Below are 16,309 nucleotides of genomic sequence, written 5' to 3'. Positions count from 1 at the left end.
TTTCTTTTATTTCACTTTATCTTTGTACCGTATTTTTTTTATTAATGGAATAATATATGCTATTATTAAGAAAAAACATTTCACTGTTAATTCCACTGTAAACCCTCATCGAGGTCTGTGGTTTGCCCTGACCTTGGGGTGGGTAGACCTACCCTTACCTAAACTTTTTGCCTACCAAAAAAGAAAAGAAAAAACATTTCACTGTATTTTGTAGAACAAAGAAAAAAATGATTATCCACAATAACCTTACTATAGATATAAAACGGGATAAGGTCCAAAAACACTTCCCAACATTGACAATAAAGAGCAAATGTATCTCTAACGTCATAAATGATACGATTATACATCTAACATTTGCAAGTTGAGCCAATTTTATCCGCAATGATTACAAGCTGGACCAATTTACAGTCACTGTTACCGAAACACTGTAAGCAGTCACAAATCTCGTTATCTCCACTCTAATTGTGCGTCATTTTTATCACTTATAAGCAACAGATAAAAACGGTAAATTAAAAATTTAAAAAGAAATATATATCGTATTTTGCACCAAATTAAAGACAAGTGTACACATGACATATTTCACTGGTGCATCTAGTTCATTTACGGTCCCTTAAAAGTTCGTTCTAGTTGAAAATAGATATGAGAACTTGAAGAGTGAAGTGAGAAGGTACATTACTTATTTGTCCATCCAAATAACACAGCGAAGAGACTTTCCTTCAATCAGCAAATCAAAGGCTTTGTTGATCTCTTCAAAATTTATCTCATGTGTCACAAACTCATCCAACTGCAGCTCCTGAAAACAAAAATAAGCAAATGTAAGTAAAACCTCGTAAAGCCGCAAACATTAAAGAAGAATGACATTTAAGCACGGAGAAGTTATCTAGAGAACCGTCTCTTTGTATGCCTACTACACTTTATAGTGGAAGAACTAATTCTCGTACTTGGCGGTGGATGTAATCCAAAATTAAGGGTGAACCAGGTTAAATTACCAATGTCATTTTTATGAACTAAGATGACCCTCCCTTATGGTTGTTTACTGGGAGGACACGTTGAGACAAAGTTCCTTTTATGTGGTTTGGGGGTTGAACAGTCCAAGCACATAGGGGGGTGGTCTCTTGGAGGTTTTGGGAAACCATACAGAAGAAGACCGCCACCTACTGCACCATCAGGAATAACACTTTAGGCGTCCCTGATCGCCAAACCGTGCTGGAGTTCAGCAGAAGCGTATCTGCTGGATAAATACCAAAAAGAAAGCTGTCGCCTTTTGAAGCGTTAGCCAGTAACCAAAGCGTCTCGTTTCCATACACCCACTTAGGTACTTTGCTTATAGCTTTTTTAGGTTATGCAATAGAAGGGGCTTAGCTCTGGATCCCCTCTGCTTTCAGAAATGAATGGATCAGAAGAGGGGGGGGGGGGGGGGGGGGGGGGGGGTTGGTTTATATTTCCTTACCGGGAGGGCAATTTACTCTTATGGCTTCACCTCCCGCCCGGATAGGAAGAGAGGAAAAAGACGCTGTCATCCATCTTGGCCTGTTTGCCGAGGCGTTGGAAATCCAGACTGGCTCAGAGAATCACAGACGCCTGCGCTGCGGCGCCCTTCATTTCACCAACAAAGAAGGCATCCTTGACGATTTCCCATTCCTTCCCACCGCCTCTTTTCGCCATTCGAAATACTACCTCTGCCTTCCCTTCCTATAACATACCCAGGCACCCCCCTTTCCAATCAATGCCAATCAAATCAAAGCCCTATCTTAGTAAAGCTTCGTCTGTTATTTTCTTTTTTCTTTCCCCGCCCCAAGGGGAGTTTCTCGACCCATTCCCCAGTCTCCCACACTGCTCAAGTACAGCATATTTATTTCCCAACAATCAAATGCACTAAGGGTCCGTTTGGTATGCCGTAATGCAATGTAATATAATCAAGGTGGTAATGTAATCAAAGTTGTAATGTAATGGAATGGAATAGTGATTCTATTACCATGTTTTGTTGATAATTATGATGTAATGTAATAACCATTACAATACTTGTATTTTCCTAATTAAATGCAATAAAATAAAATTTTATTTACATAATTAAAATCAACGAAAAATGTGAAAAATCGAATCAAAATCAAATACAAAATTAGATTAACCGAAATCAATAAATTAGTATATAGTTTTTCGCTTTTTCATTTTTTTTTTACATTTTTCTCGTTTCTTTTAATTTCCATTTTCAACATTTTTCACCGTTTTTCTATTTTCTCATTTTCCCGGTTTTTCATTTTTTTATCATTTTTCGCATTTTTTCGGTTTTTCATTTTTTTTTCATTTTTCTCGTTTTCAATTTTCATGTTTTTCTACTTGTTGCGTTTTTTACAAGAATGAGAGGTGAGATTGAGAGGTGAGATTTGAGAAATGAGAGGTTAGATAACGAGAATTCAAGGCATTTTTCTATGTAATGGGAATTACAAGATTTCTTCACAAAAATTTAACTCAAGGTTTTTTCATTCCATTACAATGACATTGTAATATGCAATCAAACATGGTAATTAGCCTTCAATGTAATGGTCATTCCATTACGAAGGTCATTACATCTTACCAAACGGCACCTAATATGTTCTAGGGCCTATGAACCTAAACATAGTTAAGTTAGAATGGTGTTTTGTTGAAGAAGGACTAAACCAACCAGGAAGAAATATAAAAGAGAGAAAGTTTAGTAATTGGTTAATTCACCTTGTCCATGTAGCGTTTTAGAAGAACTGGAATGTCAGGTTTAGGTTTAAGACCTCCAAACAATGCTCCTGTGAGGATTTTACCACCATGAAGTACTTCAAAAGAGCTAAGGCTTATTTCTGCCCCTGGTTTGTCCACTCCTAAGACAATTGTCTTTCCCCAACCCTGAATCCACAAGTTATTCCACAACATAAGACCATAGTATAGAAACCAAAAATAATAACAGAATATGTATTTAGAAGAGTTAGTAACCTTTCGGCAGCACGAAAATGCTTCGCGCACCAATGATGCCATGCCAACGCATTCAAAACAGTAGTCTGCACCTCCACCAGTCATCTCATTAATCATCTACGACAGCACGGAGAGAAATTGGACAACAAGAAAACCAAACTGAATAATTCCAGAATCAAACAAAGCTTCATCCAATGTTTTGCCTTCACAATCTTAAATCTAAACGAATTGTATATAGAGCTGCAAATGAGTTTTGTGAAAGAACAGCACGAAAATCCATCTCTATGCTTCAAAAAATCATATCCTATCACAGTTTGAAAGGAGCAACCCCATCAGGCATAGTTTTTGTATCAAGCAAAATATCCTATTATTGCATCTTAACTCTAGCCTAGAAAAGGCACTCTAATGCCCGTCCGTATGTATTTGGAAAGCGAAAACCAACAACAGCACAAACTTCAACTGCTCATAATGTTCCAGCTCAGGATTTATGAATAGACAAGTATAATTGTAAGATGATGAATTGACAGCAGACCTGGCTCACTGGTTTATTTCCAGTATCTCCTGCACTGACAAATTCTGATACGCCAAACTTTTTCGCTGTATGAAACAAAGCATGGATGGTCATTAAAACAACTGATTTCGATTGCTTTATGCGGCAGATACTGAGACTAGTAATTTGCTGCTACTCACCTATTTCAAACTTGTCTGGATTCATATCAACACCTATGATTCTAGTAGCACCACATACCCTCGCACCTTCTGCAACCTGTAGCAAAAACAAGTAGCCATGAGGCTTCATATGCTACTTGTCATAATAAGTAATTGTACAAAGAGGAGCAAGCTAAATACTTACTGCTAAACCAATTGACCCCAAGCCAAAAATTACAACAGTTGAACCTGCCTCCACATTTGCAGTCCTCCAGGCAGCACCAAAACCTTAAATTTGTTATCATAAGGTAGAATTGTATTAAAATTTCAAATACAATACCCATGGAAAAATTCATATTTGTCATTTGAATTTTTTTGGCCTAATAGGTACACAGCTCTTCCAAGTTGGCAGTAAAAGCTGATTGTAACCACGGATTAACTTCTTAAATCTGCTTAAAGTTGCCTATTGTCTCCTAAACTTGTTTAAAGTGACTTGACTATGAGCATAACTCAGCAAAAAGTTAACTTGCTCAAGCCAAGCTTTGAGCTCAGTTTGAGCTCCAAATCCTATTCGAGCTCGGCTTATTAAGAAAACTATGAGCTGCGAGTGAGTGATTTGTTTATGTTGTTTACGAGTTTTTCTCATGAGCAGCTCGTTAATATTGTTCATGAACTTTTATTACAAGCAACTCCTTAATTTTGTTCATGAACTCTACTCGCAAAGAGCTCATTAATTATGTTCACAAACAAGCTCACGAGCAAAGCTCATCAACAAATAAACAAATTAACAAACTGATCACTCGTGAAGAGTTCGTTTATTGCTCGTTTATTGAGTTCGCGAACCAGCTCACGTAATAGCAAATGAAATAATATCAATCAAGTTTAACAAATGAAATATAACTCAGTTCGTTAATAAAGCCTCAAAATTATGTTCGTGCTAGGCTCGTTTATAAATCGAGCTAACACGGTCAGTTTTTATCGAGTCGAGCTGAACGCCTAGCCACTCATGAGCGGCTTGGCTCGGTTACAGCTTACTCAACTCTCTACATTTGCTTAACATATTGGAAAGCGATGCACATTTTGACTTGTCTCGTTTGATAATTCACTTAATAACTTAAATTAAAATGTGAAAATGTGAATTGCCATTTATCAATAGCTAACGAAGCATATTCAACTGAAAGAAAAAATGAAATGGTCTTTACCAGTTGATACTCCGCAACTGAGAAGGCATGCTCTGCTTGGAGGAACGGACGGGTCAATCTTGGTTAGATGGGCAGTGTCTATGACAGTATATTCACTAAAACTGGAGACAGAGAGGAAATGATATATAACATCTCCCTTTAAGTCAGTGAATCTACTAGCCTCCTCTCTTGGCATCCAAGGAGAGACCTTGAAGGGCAGTTTTGAACAAAGATTGCTCTTGTTTGATCTGCAATCTACGCAATCTGCGCAGTCTGGAATAAATGTGGGAATCACTATATCCCCCTCCTTCAGCTCATCTACGTCTTCCCCTACACTCTCTACGACCCTGTAACATGCCAAAAAAATTCAAAATACAACTAAAAAACCTAAGAAATGAGGAAATAGAAACCATCCCATTATTATTATGAAGTTGGAGAAAGTGGAAAGGCATAAACATCAAATTGATTATGCTAATTATGATCACATTTCGTTCTGATGCGAATCCCTAATTCCCACGGAAAGGGAAAATCATCTCCACGGAAAAAATATATATCGAGCATTATTTCATTCAGAAAAAAACAAGAAAGAAATTTTATGCAGGAAGGATATATTTATATAACGAAAAGACATCTAAAAGGAATTGAAAAAGAATTTAAAAAAGATAAACTATCTTCTATTTAAAAAAAAAAAAAAAAAACAACTATAAAAAAACCTATCAAAATAGGTTTACAGTTTTTTTTTTTTTTAAGAACTTAAGTGAGTAATATGAATATTATGACATAAATTAGTAAATTTTGTAAACGTTGAGCTTATATTAGTACTATTTTGAACTAAAATTTAAAGGGATAAGGTGCAAATTTGCCCCTAATGTTTTTTTTCGGGAAGATCACATTTACCCTTTAAGTATGAAATAGCAAAATTTTAGGTCTATGGTTTTCCTACAGATGCAATTTTGGGCTTATTGGATGAAAACTTAACAGTGTCAACATTTCCATCTTCTTCCCCCAAATCACACGATTCTGCAGATTTTGATTATGGTATCCTTCTTCTTCAATTGCGATTTTGATTTTACTCTCATTCATCTTCTTCCCTTCAATCACGATTCTGCTCACCTTCTTCTTCCCTTCAATTGCAATTTTGATTCTGCTCTCCTTCTCCTTCCTTCAATCATGACCCTTATATTCTTCTCCTTTATCGCAAATATGCATCATCTGCAATTTCAACCCTGAAACCATTTTCACTTCCAACTCATGTTTCTTCCCACCATTCATTTCTATTTCTCCATCTGGGTGTCCCCCAACTCAAATTAAGGTAAAAACATTTTAATTTTCTAAGGATACATTTGTAGTCTCTGTTTGAAGAATGAACCTTCTGGTTCTTGAGAAGAAGAAGGGTTTATAAAATTTGCTTTCTTTCTTTCACATGTGATTGAAGTGACTTATTGGGAATTTTTTCCTATTGCATCATGAAACTATCACTTTTGGGGGATAAAAGAATATGGATTGAGACTAGTGTTTTGGAGGAAAAAGCTACAATCTGAACATGTTTTGCTGCTATGCTGATGAATTAAAGGAAGAATTTGTTCCTGATTATTGGTGAAAATGGAAAAAAAAAACATGAATGGATGGAGAGAACTAGAAGTTAGCCGACATTTGCAAAATGAGATACATGTTTAAGAAAACCATAGACCTAAAATTGCACCTTTAAGAAAACTATAGACCTAAAATTTTGCTATTTCATACTTAAGGGATAAATATGATCTTCCCTAAAAACGTTAGGGGCAAATTTGCACCTTATCCCAAATTTAAATTGATACTTCCAAAAAAAATATATTTTAATATTTTATCCTATTTAAAAACTATATCCTAAAACTTCCCATTATCAGTTCTCCATCTGTTTTTTTTTTAATTTCATTATGTAAAAAGTTCATATAATTTATCGGATTTCTTTATAAGAATAAACATTAAATATGTGATTATTTGAGAGTGTTACTATTTACTGTCCTCAAATTACTTATCACCACACTCATTTGGATAATTTTACTATTTCATAAAAAAAATCAAATTGAATTTTTTTTGAAAGAATCCGCATGTGTTTATACCTAGGCGGATGAATCTCCCGCCTGGCCTATGGTCAAGTGCTAGGCGGGAGATTCATCCCACCTGACCATAGGCAAGGCGGTAGATTCATCCGCCTAGGCATAAATTTTTTTTTGTTAAAAATTGTTAAATTTTTTGTGACGAAAAATGTAAAATCGTCCCAAAAAATATGTATTATTTTCATGATTTCTTTGATTAAAAAAACGTAAACTTTAACATTTCCGACTCATAATCGTTCATTTCCGAGATTCTCGGGTTGTCACGTATCAATTATTTTCATAATTTCAATTATTGTTATTCGGGTTTGTGATTTTGGAGAGAATTTTCAGTTTTTCATCAAAATTATGAGAAAGGCAAAAAAATCCAAATGGGGCGGTAATAAGTAAAATGATGGCGGTATTTAACAATCCACTTATTTTATCTCTATCCATATCCAACCTATTAAACATGGAATAATAATTCACAACTATCATATTTTTGTCCATACTTCAATTTATCTTTATCCATATCTCAATAAAAATAGTAGACACCTTTAAGAATCAAACTAAGAGATTTCGAATTTTAAATGATAAAAAAAAAAAAAATTGCAACTACTCTTAGATTTATGAGAAAAATATGTGATTTATAATTTTTGAGGTGTTCTTTTATTTATAATTTTTATTGACTTTTATGTCAATTTAATCCCTTTATAATGAGGATGCTTATATATAAAAAATATATGGTTTTATTTATGTAAAGGTTTTTTGTTTGAAAAAATGTGAAGTTTTATTTGATAGTATATTTTTCGGGTAAATTACACCCATGGATACAGAACTTTATCCATTTTCACATTATGGCCACTGAACTTCATTTCTTCCCGGTATGTCCACTGAACTTTACACTTTTTAACACCGGTGGCCACTTAATGTCTCAAAACGACCGTTGACGGCTAAAAATAAAAAATCTAAAGCGTTAATGATATTCTAAGGAACTTTAATTTTTGAAAATTTTCGTTTTGAGGTCATTTGCGTGTTGTTTGGTTAGGAGAGAGAAAGTGAATTTTTAGAGAGAGAAAGCTCCAAAAAATGTGATTTTCGAAAATAAAAAATGTGGGTTCATAGTAAATGTCGTTCTGAACAACTTTAATTCTTGAATATTTTCATTTTGAGGTCATTAACGATCGCTAATGGTTATTTTGAGAAGTTGGTTAAAATTGAGTGGTCACTGGTGTTAAAAAGTGTGAAGTTCAGTAGCCATATCGGAAGAAATAAAGTTCAATGGCCATAATGTGAAAATGGATAAAGTTCAGTGGCCATAGGTATAATTTACTCTATATTTTTCTACGAATTGACAAAGACGATAAGTAGGGCCAACCACTAAAAAATTGAAAAAAAAAAAACAAAATAGAGGAGAAGCCGCCAAGAAACAACCACTTCTTTTTGTTTTTTTCAAAGAAACAACCACAATTAATTTCATTTCAAGACTTGATTTTTGTTGGTCCATCAACGCCGTTTACCGGTTCAGAAATAATAAATAATAATAATAATGGCAAAGTACAAAGTACAAATAAAAATATGTGAGATTTTTTAAAAAAAAAAACAAAGTATTTTACATTATTAAATTTTAATGATAATTATTGATAATAATTAATAATATTTTTAAATTTTTTAAAATTATATTTATATATTAATAAAATCTAAAATTATCAGGTTAATTTCCAGCCATTTAGCTATTGGGATGAAAGGCAAAAATATTATTAAAGGGATCAAGAGGCTCTGCCATTCCTTTGCTTCTATCACTTCCTGTCATATCTTTAGAGAGCAGAACAGGGTGGCGGATCGTCTAGCGGCTGCAGGTCATGAAGGAAGTTGGGGAGTCACTAATTATCCTGTTCCTCCGGCCTTTCTCTCCTCAATCCTTCTGGATGATGTGGTGGGAGTTAGCTTTTCCAGGCTAATCCCGGATTAGGTTTTGTTTTGTTTGTTTTTTATTTTTCTTATTCCTACCAAAAAAAAAAAAATCTAAAATTAAATTGCAACGTAAATGAATTTTAATTTTAATTTAGTTTATAAACTTTTAAATTAGTACAAAAACAAAAAATGTCTACCATATTATTTATTTTTTCGATTTAGAGAGTTGTTTTTTAAGATTTGTGTTTTATCAATATGTAAAAATAATTTTTTAAGATAAAAATACATTTAGTTGTAATCAGAATATAAATATGTAATTGTAATATTTTATTTTGTAAATGAAACATAACACGGACCTCTATATATAAACTTTTAAAACACAGATCTCTGTTTGATTCGTACTTTTTCCTAATAATAATACTGTAATAAATAATGCTCAATTTACACATGACCATCGTAATAAACCTACTAAACTTCAAAGTTTAATATAAAAATCACTCGATTATGATTATTAAACTTTAATTAACATTTAAAATAATTGTTCATAACCGTAAAATAAAAATATTGAAGAATTTGAATCTTTTTATTTGGATATCATCAACTGTTAAAATGTGTAAAATTAACTAAGTTTCATATTTCATTTTGAAGTTTAGTGTTTAAAGCGTGAAAATAAATAAATCTCAGCTGCAAGTGTGTAATTTATCCAGTAATAAATTATAAACTAACTTACCCAATAGCCTCGTGACCCAAAATTCTGGGGAAAACACCAGGAAAAACCTTCAAGAAAAAAAGAAGACGGTGATCGGTTGATGCTCTTACTGTAGGACTCAAATCAAAGGCAAAGGGGAACTGAGATTGAGATTGATTCCAAGAAGATAAAGAGTTCAGACCTTCAATTTCCAGAAGGTAATGTCGCTTTGACAGAGAGAAGTGCATATAATCTTTATCCGAGCTTCGTGACGATTCGGCGGCGCCACCATTATCTCCTCCATTATCAGCGGCTCTCCCGGATTACGACTCACCGCCGCTAATTATTAAAAGAATTGGCATATATGATTAAATGAGATCCATTAATTTATATCTTGAAGCTATATATACAGTTTAATAAGTTCACCTTTGCATCGAATTGGATTTCCGATCGTCGGAGATTTCTCGGTGTCCATCGCCTACTCTGCTCGTTGACTATCTAGAGCTCAAGGTGCCTAAAATGAGTTAGGCAGGTAGGCGTATATATGGTGCTGGGAGCTTTTTTTTTTTTTTCAAAAGGACTTAATACATTAATGGGTAAATTACACCCATGGTCATTGAACTATACCTATTTTCACATCGTGACCACTGAACTTCAATTCTTTCTGGTATGGCCATTGCACGTTACACCGGTGACCTTTGTCACCATTGACCACCATTTTTCCATATTTGACCTTCTTTTAACCGGATGTCTCTCTTCTCAATTATTTTGGGCAAATTATACCGATGACTACTGAACTTTACCCATTTAACATTATGGCCATTGAACTTCAATTTTTATCAGTATGATCACTGAACCTTACACTTTTTAACACCGGTGGTCACTCAACGCCTCAAAACGACCGTTGATGGCCTAAAAATAAAAAATTCAAAGCGTAATGATATTCTAATGAACTTTAATTCTTAAATTTTTTTATTTTGAGGTCATTTAGGTGTTGTTTTGTTATGAGAGATGGTGAATTTTTAGATAGAGAAAGCTCCAAAAAATGTGATTTTGGAAAATAAAAAATGTGGTTTCATGGTAAATGCCGTTCTGAACAATTTTAATTCTTGAATATTTTCATTTTGAGGTCGTTAACAGTCACTTTGAGGAGTTAGTTAAAATTGAGTGGCAACCGGTGTTATAAAGTGTAAAGTTCAGTGGTCATACTGTTAAGAATTGAAGTTCAGTGACCAGAATGTTAAAATGGATAAAGTTGAATGGTCATGGATATAATTTACCCCAATTATTTTTTTTATACTCATTTGACCTTTATTAAACACCACCTATCAAGAAGATTCAAGTGCTGAATGTCAAGAGCAATGTCACAACAGCAAACAGAAACCCAAAATATTGAACTAAAGTTTAATTGAAGTAAAGTTTAATCACATTAAAATACAGTTCAATCCAAGCCTAGTCAATAAATATAAAAGGGGTTATCTAATAAGAAATTCTATTTCAAATTATTTAGATATATAAATCAGATAATAATATTTAGGAATAAAATGTAAAATTACCTTTGATATTTACAGCTAGGAGTAATTTTGTCCATAACATCTAAAATTGTACAATTTTACCTCTAATATTTACAATAAAGAACAATTGTACCTATAATATTGACATAATAGGTCAATTTGAAAAATAATTCATCAAATTGTTTTGTCATCATGAATTTTGTTATCTCCACTGCAAATATGCGTCATTTTATCACTCATTTTTTTAATACCGTGTATACAAATTAAATATACCATGTTCTGTACGGGTTGAAAAAAAAAATTGAAATCCAAATATTTAGTCAAAATAAAAAATATATTGATCTCTAATGTTGTTATGAAATTATACAAAACACAAAACCAATAAATATGCAATTAATGCAGAATGCAAGAACAAAATGTCTGTGTTTTTAATTAGGGTTAAGGTGTAAAAATACTCCTAACTTTTTGTATTATGGGTCCAATCCATATTTAAGGTCCATTTATTATTAATTTTGGTTTCTTTAAGAAGCTTAGGTTAATGTGTATTTAAGTGAATGAATTGCCATTATTGAGGCAAGTGAAGGAAGAAGAAAAGACACACAGAAAAGATAATTTCGTTTTTGTTTCTCTACATCAGGCCAGTCCATGTTTTTATGGATTCCCGGAGATTGAACCGTCGGATCGTCGCGTTTTTTGGACAGGAGCTTCTTGACATATTGTTCCTTGTTCTCACCGTTGTGATTGTCGTTCGGAGGTCTAGAAGGTCTGTTCGGAGTTGGGGCAGATTGTAGACTGATTCTTTTCTTTTGTGGTATTTGTTTACTTCTTGATCTCTTATTGTTTATGATGGTTGTTGGTGGGTTATAAACCTTTTGTAAGAACTTTGTTGGGTTTGTTTTGCCCTCAATTTTATCATAATAAGAGAAGAACGGTGGACTCCTCAAACGTCCTGTGGTTTTTACTCTTCACACCGAAGAGGTTTTCCACGTATAAATTTCGTGTTGTTGATTGTGGTTTAGATTTCCATTCTTGAGGTTACATTTGTTGTTTTGATTCGGAACTTGGGTTGTGCTTTGGTTGATTGTTTGTGAGATAGATCCTTGTGGTGTTGTTATTGGTATTCCGCGTGTTATTGGTAACCCGTCTTTTGGGTCCTTCAATTGGTATCAGAGCAATGTTAATTTGAAGTTAGCTATGGAGTCTAATAGCAGTAATAGTTTCATGGTTAAATTAACATCAACCAATTATTCTATATGGAGACCTGTTAGGCATGAAATTGACTAAGTTTAACATAATATTCATACGAGAATTGGGGTGCTTTTATGTTATAATACAAGAATAAAGGGCTGATTAATGTTTTTTTTTTTGCAGATAAGCAAAGATTAAAGCCAAACTTGCTGGAAACAGCTTGTTTCGCAACTGACAAAGAGGAGTAGAGCCTTTTTATGATCCAGCGGTCAAACGCCGGATATTCTGATGACGGACAGCGACAGATCAGAGGTGGGCGTGGTAGAGGCAGCAGGTGGAAAAGTGTTTCGATGGTATTACCTAAAGTAACATGACGACAAGAAGTTTCGACCCTTGAGTGTTCAAGGGTCAAAAGGATCCATAATCATTTCTATTTTGTTTAGTTGTAGTTAGTGTTGACTTATTTTCTGTAATACTTTTGAAAGGGTACATTCGGGTACCAATTTTGGCCCGGTCTTTCTCCTTTAAATAGGTGTAGCAAAGGAAAGACGGGGTATGTTCATGATCGGATATTTTATTTGTTTAGAATAGAAAAGTCACTTTCTAGGCGTTAGAGAAGAGCTCCAATGGAGTCTCGGAATGGAACAAGAACCTCTGATTGCTCACTACTCGATATGAGTGAGTAATCCATTTTGAATGGGCACGGCCAGTCCGGGCCGGTGATGTAAGTCTTATAACTTTTTCAATGAATTTGTAGCATGTTGCCAATGATGTGTTGAGGAGGATTTATATTTCTGTGTTTCGGCATTTATGTATGTGGTAGATGAATGTTAAGACACTGCTTGCATCTTCACTGATATCTCTATCAATCTCGCAACCTCGAAGCAGACATGTTAGATGGTTGTGTCAAAGGTTTTCTTAACAGAAATGTAGCTTTGATCTTAATGCAAGAAAGAAAGTTCCTTTAAGACGCTATTGGTTCTAGTAAATCTTAGGAACTTAAGAACACACGAAAGTTGACTTAAGTGGGCATTAAAGTTGATACTTTGACTTCATTGGTCTTGTCACTAATTCGTTGGTTTGTTATATGACCTTGCACAACCTGTTCGGCTGTGCCTAGCCTGTTCTATCCTTTAAACTGCCATCTATTTGTCATATCTTTTATAGCTTCAGCACACTTTTGTCTTAACTGACCGAACTCAAACAATCAAATCCTACTAAGAAGATACCTTTACATGCATGATGGGCGTCGAATCCACCAAATAAATATTTATTTACTGACCGACTACTGGTTTGCAGATATGGTAAGTAAAGATCATACCCTAAGGATTAATACTGATCGTTTCGTATTATAACTAAATCTAAATGAAAGTAAATGGGGGTGAATGATTGTTTGGTTGATTATTTTGAGATGAACTCTGTAAAGTTGAATTGCAATTAAATTGTGTTACTCTTATCTGACAAAAATACCGACCAAGGGATAACCGCAGGCTCGACAATTATTTCCTTTTTGATCATCGAAAGTACTAAAATATCATAATTAACGTGACCCGAGTCAGTTATAGTCGTTCCTTATTCATTCCCGACCTAATCCTTCCTTAATTGTAAAACAGATCCTAGAGCGCCTAAAGATAAGCTCCTATTCGACAAACAATCCTAGCTTAGCGCTTAGAATATAATCTGTCGAAAGCATTAGGAATTAGAAGGACCCAACCTAAGTTAACCGAATTCTTAGCGATTCCGATTCAAACCAAATTACATGTCCATACGCTTGGTATTAGTTAGGATTTCAGATGATTACAAATCCTACGGCCTAACGTTGTTTCAATGGATGAGAAACCCGAAGTCCGGCCGAACTAAAGATTAAACTTTCATTGAAGGTCTAATTTCATAGATTAATAAACATGTAAACGGATCACGAAATTAGATTACTGAAATTAAGAATGACAATCTCACAATTGGAAATAATACTAGCCTTTGATTAATCCCTTAATCGATAAAAGGAAATTAGCTACTCATAGCCATGAATCGACTACAATAGCTTACAAAGATAAAAATGATCTATAAAAAATGAGAATGAGAAATTGTGCCAAAAGCTTAAAGAAAAACCCTAACAAGGAAAATGAAACTATCAATTCAAAAAAGTGTCCTCCCAAAAGCAATGTTGGGTTTCTTTAATAGTGTTGATTCAAAAATCTTCAATCTCCTCAGTTTCTTCCTTGATTTCAGGGATTTCCTTCGTTCAAAACATGTTGTTGAAACTGTGGAGATAAGTTAGTTTCTGATTCTGCTGACTTGGCGATCTGAATAAGTCGACCCTCTTAGTCTTGGGCAAGACTAAGCCAGTCACGTCCGCAACGCTGAACTTTGAGTGAAAAGAGTCCAAAACAGCCTTCCAAGCCTCCTTTTCTCCTATTTGATCCCTGAAATCACTTATGCAACAAAACAAGTGAAAAGGTCCTAAAACGACACAATTAAGAATGAAATATTCACAAAATGAACATAATAAACTTGTCGTTTTGGACACTTATCAAATTACCTCACACTTGCCAAATGCTTGTCCCTAAGCATGTCTATGTTTAAGTCAATATTCCCCCTTTTCAAATGAGACGTACTTACTAATTTTTCCAATCCCCCTAGCGTTATGAAGATCACAAACCATCGACTCAAGTAGAAAGGGACTTTTGTTATCCCAAACATGCTTGCTTTATGTATGATAAGGAATAAAGTAGTCAACCTTTATTGAAAAACAGTTTGAAAAACGTACCACCCTCGCTGGATTTCACTCATATCGCTCAAGTGTTTGGGCAATGATTTATTTCGGGAATCACTCAATTCACAATCCTAGAATGAAATTACCATAAGCTTGCCAATATATCAAATCTCCACCACTTAGCATGAATTCAAGACACTAAATCAAAAGGACTTAAAACAGGGTGTAATGTTGGCTTGGGGTAAGGTTTGGAAAGGAAACGAAACAGGTGATTGACGAAAATAGAAATGGCCAAAGGTGAAAACCAAAACACAAATATATACGAATTACTCACAATCTCAGACATGAGTGAGGCAGACTTAATTGACTGTAAACAAATTGAACTGGACAAACTAAAACTACCTCTATTTTTTTTTTTTTGAAAATGTCCATTTAGACATCTTTGAAGCACAACCACATATATATCTTAAGGATCATTCATTTGAATCCTCATACTTCGATGAACTTGTGGTTAATTTGAATGTGGAGATTGCTCGAAGCAACGACTAAACACTAAGATAAATAAAACACCAAGATGAATGAGAGAATGTACAGACTCTGATGGCTAGTAAGTCCCTGGCCAAGGAACTTAAACAAGGGTATGTCAAGAATGGGGGAAAGGCTCAAATGTGGCTATCTAAGGGCTGGTACTGTTACTTTCGTTAGTCTTGGGCAAGCCTAAGGGTTCAAAGTTTATTTGGAGTGGCTGAAAGAAAGAAAACCTACTGCCTTTATCATGTTTAATACTTGGATTCATCCATGTGGTCTTGAAATGCATAACATGGCAAGTTCTAGAATTCCAAACTAGAATTGGACAACACTCAGAAAAATAGAGCAAAGTGTAATGTTTTTGCTCTGGCAATTTGGCTCAAAAACTTTCCATAAATTGGGGTAAAAGTGGTGGTACAGGTTTCAAAACGTTTTTCAAGTCCGGGTTGAAAGACTTCATAAGCTATTAAACAATCAAACAAGGCATGATGGGTTGTCTACTCATCCTTGACTTTTTCAAACCAAAGGTTGTGAATTTTCATAAAACAAGGGGGTTCTGTACTAAACTAGCTTCGGTTGTCAACAATTTCAAGTGTGGAATAGGGACGACAAAGATACTTAGGAACATGCATTTGAGTGCCCACCTCACACTTAGTCAATACTCTGTTTATGCACAAAATTTGGTGGGCACCTCACACTTAGTCAAAAACAAAAATCTGCACAAGTTTAGCACACAAAATTCACAAGACTCAAAAGACAAAAAGAACAAAGAACAAGATCCTAAAAGAACAAAGAACAAGATCCTAAAAATTAGCAAATCCTTCCTGTAAGACTCAATTGTCCCTCCCCCACTAATATCATGCATCGTCTCGATGTATAAAACAGAACTATGAAGAACTAAAGGGCATCAATGAAAATGA

General features: G+C 34.4%; 1 protein-coding gene across 1 annotated transcript; it reads right to left on the bottom strand.

Moving 5' to 3' along the window:
• Positions 1-482: 482 nt before the first annotated feature.
• On the bottom strand, positions 483-9,985 carry LOC136201224 (alcohol dehydrogenase-like 7). Its single transcript, XM_065991844.1, has 10 exons — positions 9,873-9,985; positions 9,649-9,785; positions 9,489-9,535; positions 4,791-5,116; positions 3,794-3,876; positions 3,631-3,706; positions 3,473-3,537; positions 2,962-3,057; positions 2,710-2,874; positions 483-793 (listed from the first exon to the last, which is right to left on the bottom strand). Exons 1-10 carry the CDS (start codon positions 9,919-9,921, stop codon positions 677-679), a joined length of 1,161 nt encoding a protein of 386 aa, XP_065847916.1. The 5' UTR covers positions 9,922-9,985; the 3' UTR covers positions 483-676.
• Between the last annotated feature and the right edge of the window lie 6,324 nt (positions 9,986-16,309).

Source organism: Euphorbia lathyris, chromosome 7, assembly GCF_963576675.1.
Source record: "Euphorbia lathyris chromosome 7, ddEupLath1.1, whole genome shotgun sequence".
In the NCBI taxonomy this organism is placed as follows: domain Eukaryota; kingdom Viridiplantae; phylum Streptophyta; class Magnoliopsida; order Malpighiales; family Euphorbiaceae; genus Euphorbia; species Euphorbia lathyris.
Note: the sequence above shows the minus strand (reverse complement) of the source record. Positions and strands in the feature narration are given on the sequence as shown.

Bases quoted from the DNA above. Each gene is read 5' to 3' on its own strand.
- LOC136201224 (XM_065991844.1), bottom strand. From the start codon at position 9,921: ATGGACACCGAGAAATCTCCGACGATCGGAAATCCAATTCGATGCAAA. The intron at 9,536-9,648 runs GTCTGAACTCTT...TTTTTCTTGAAG, and splicing joins TTACCTTCTGGAAATTGAAG to GTTTTTCCTGGTGTTTTCCC. The intron at 3,538-3,630 runs GTGAGTAGCAGC...TGTTTCATACAG, and splicing joins TCCAGACAAGTTTGAAATAG to CGAAAAAGTTTGGCGTATCA.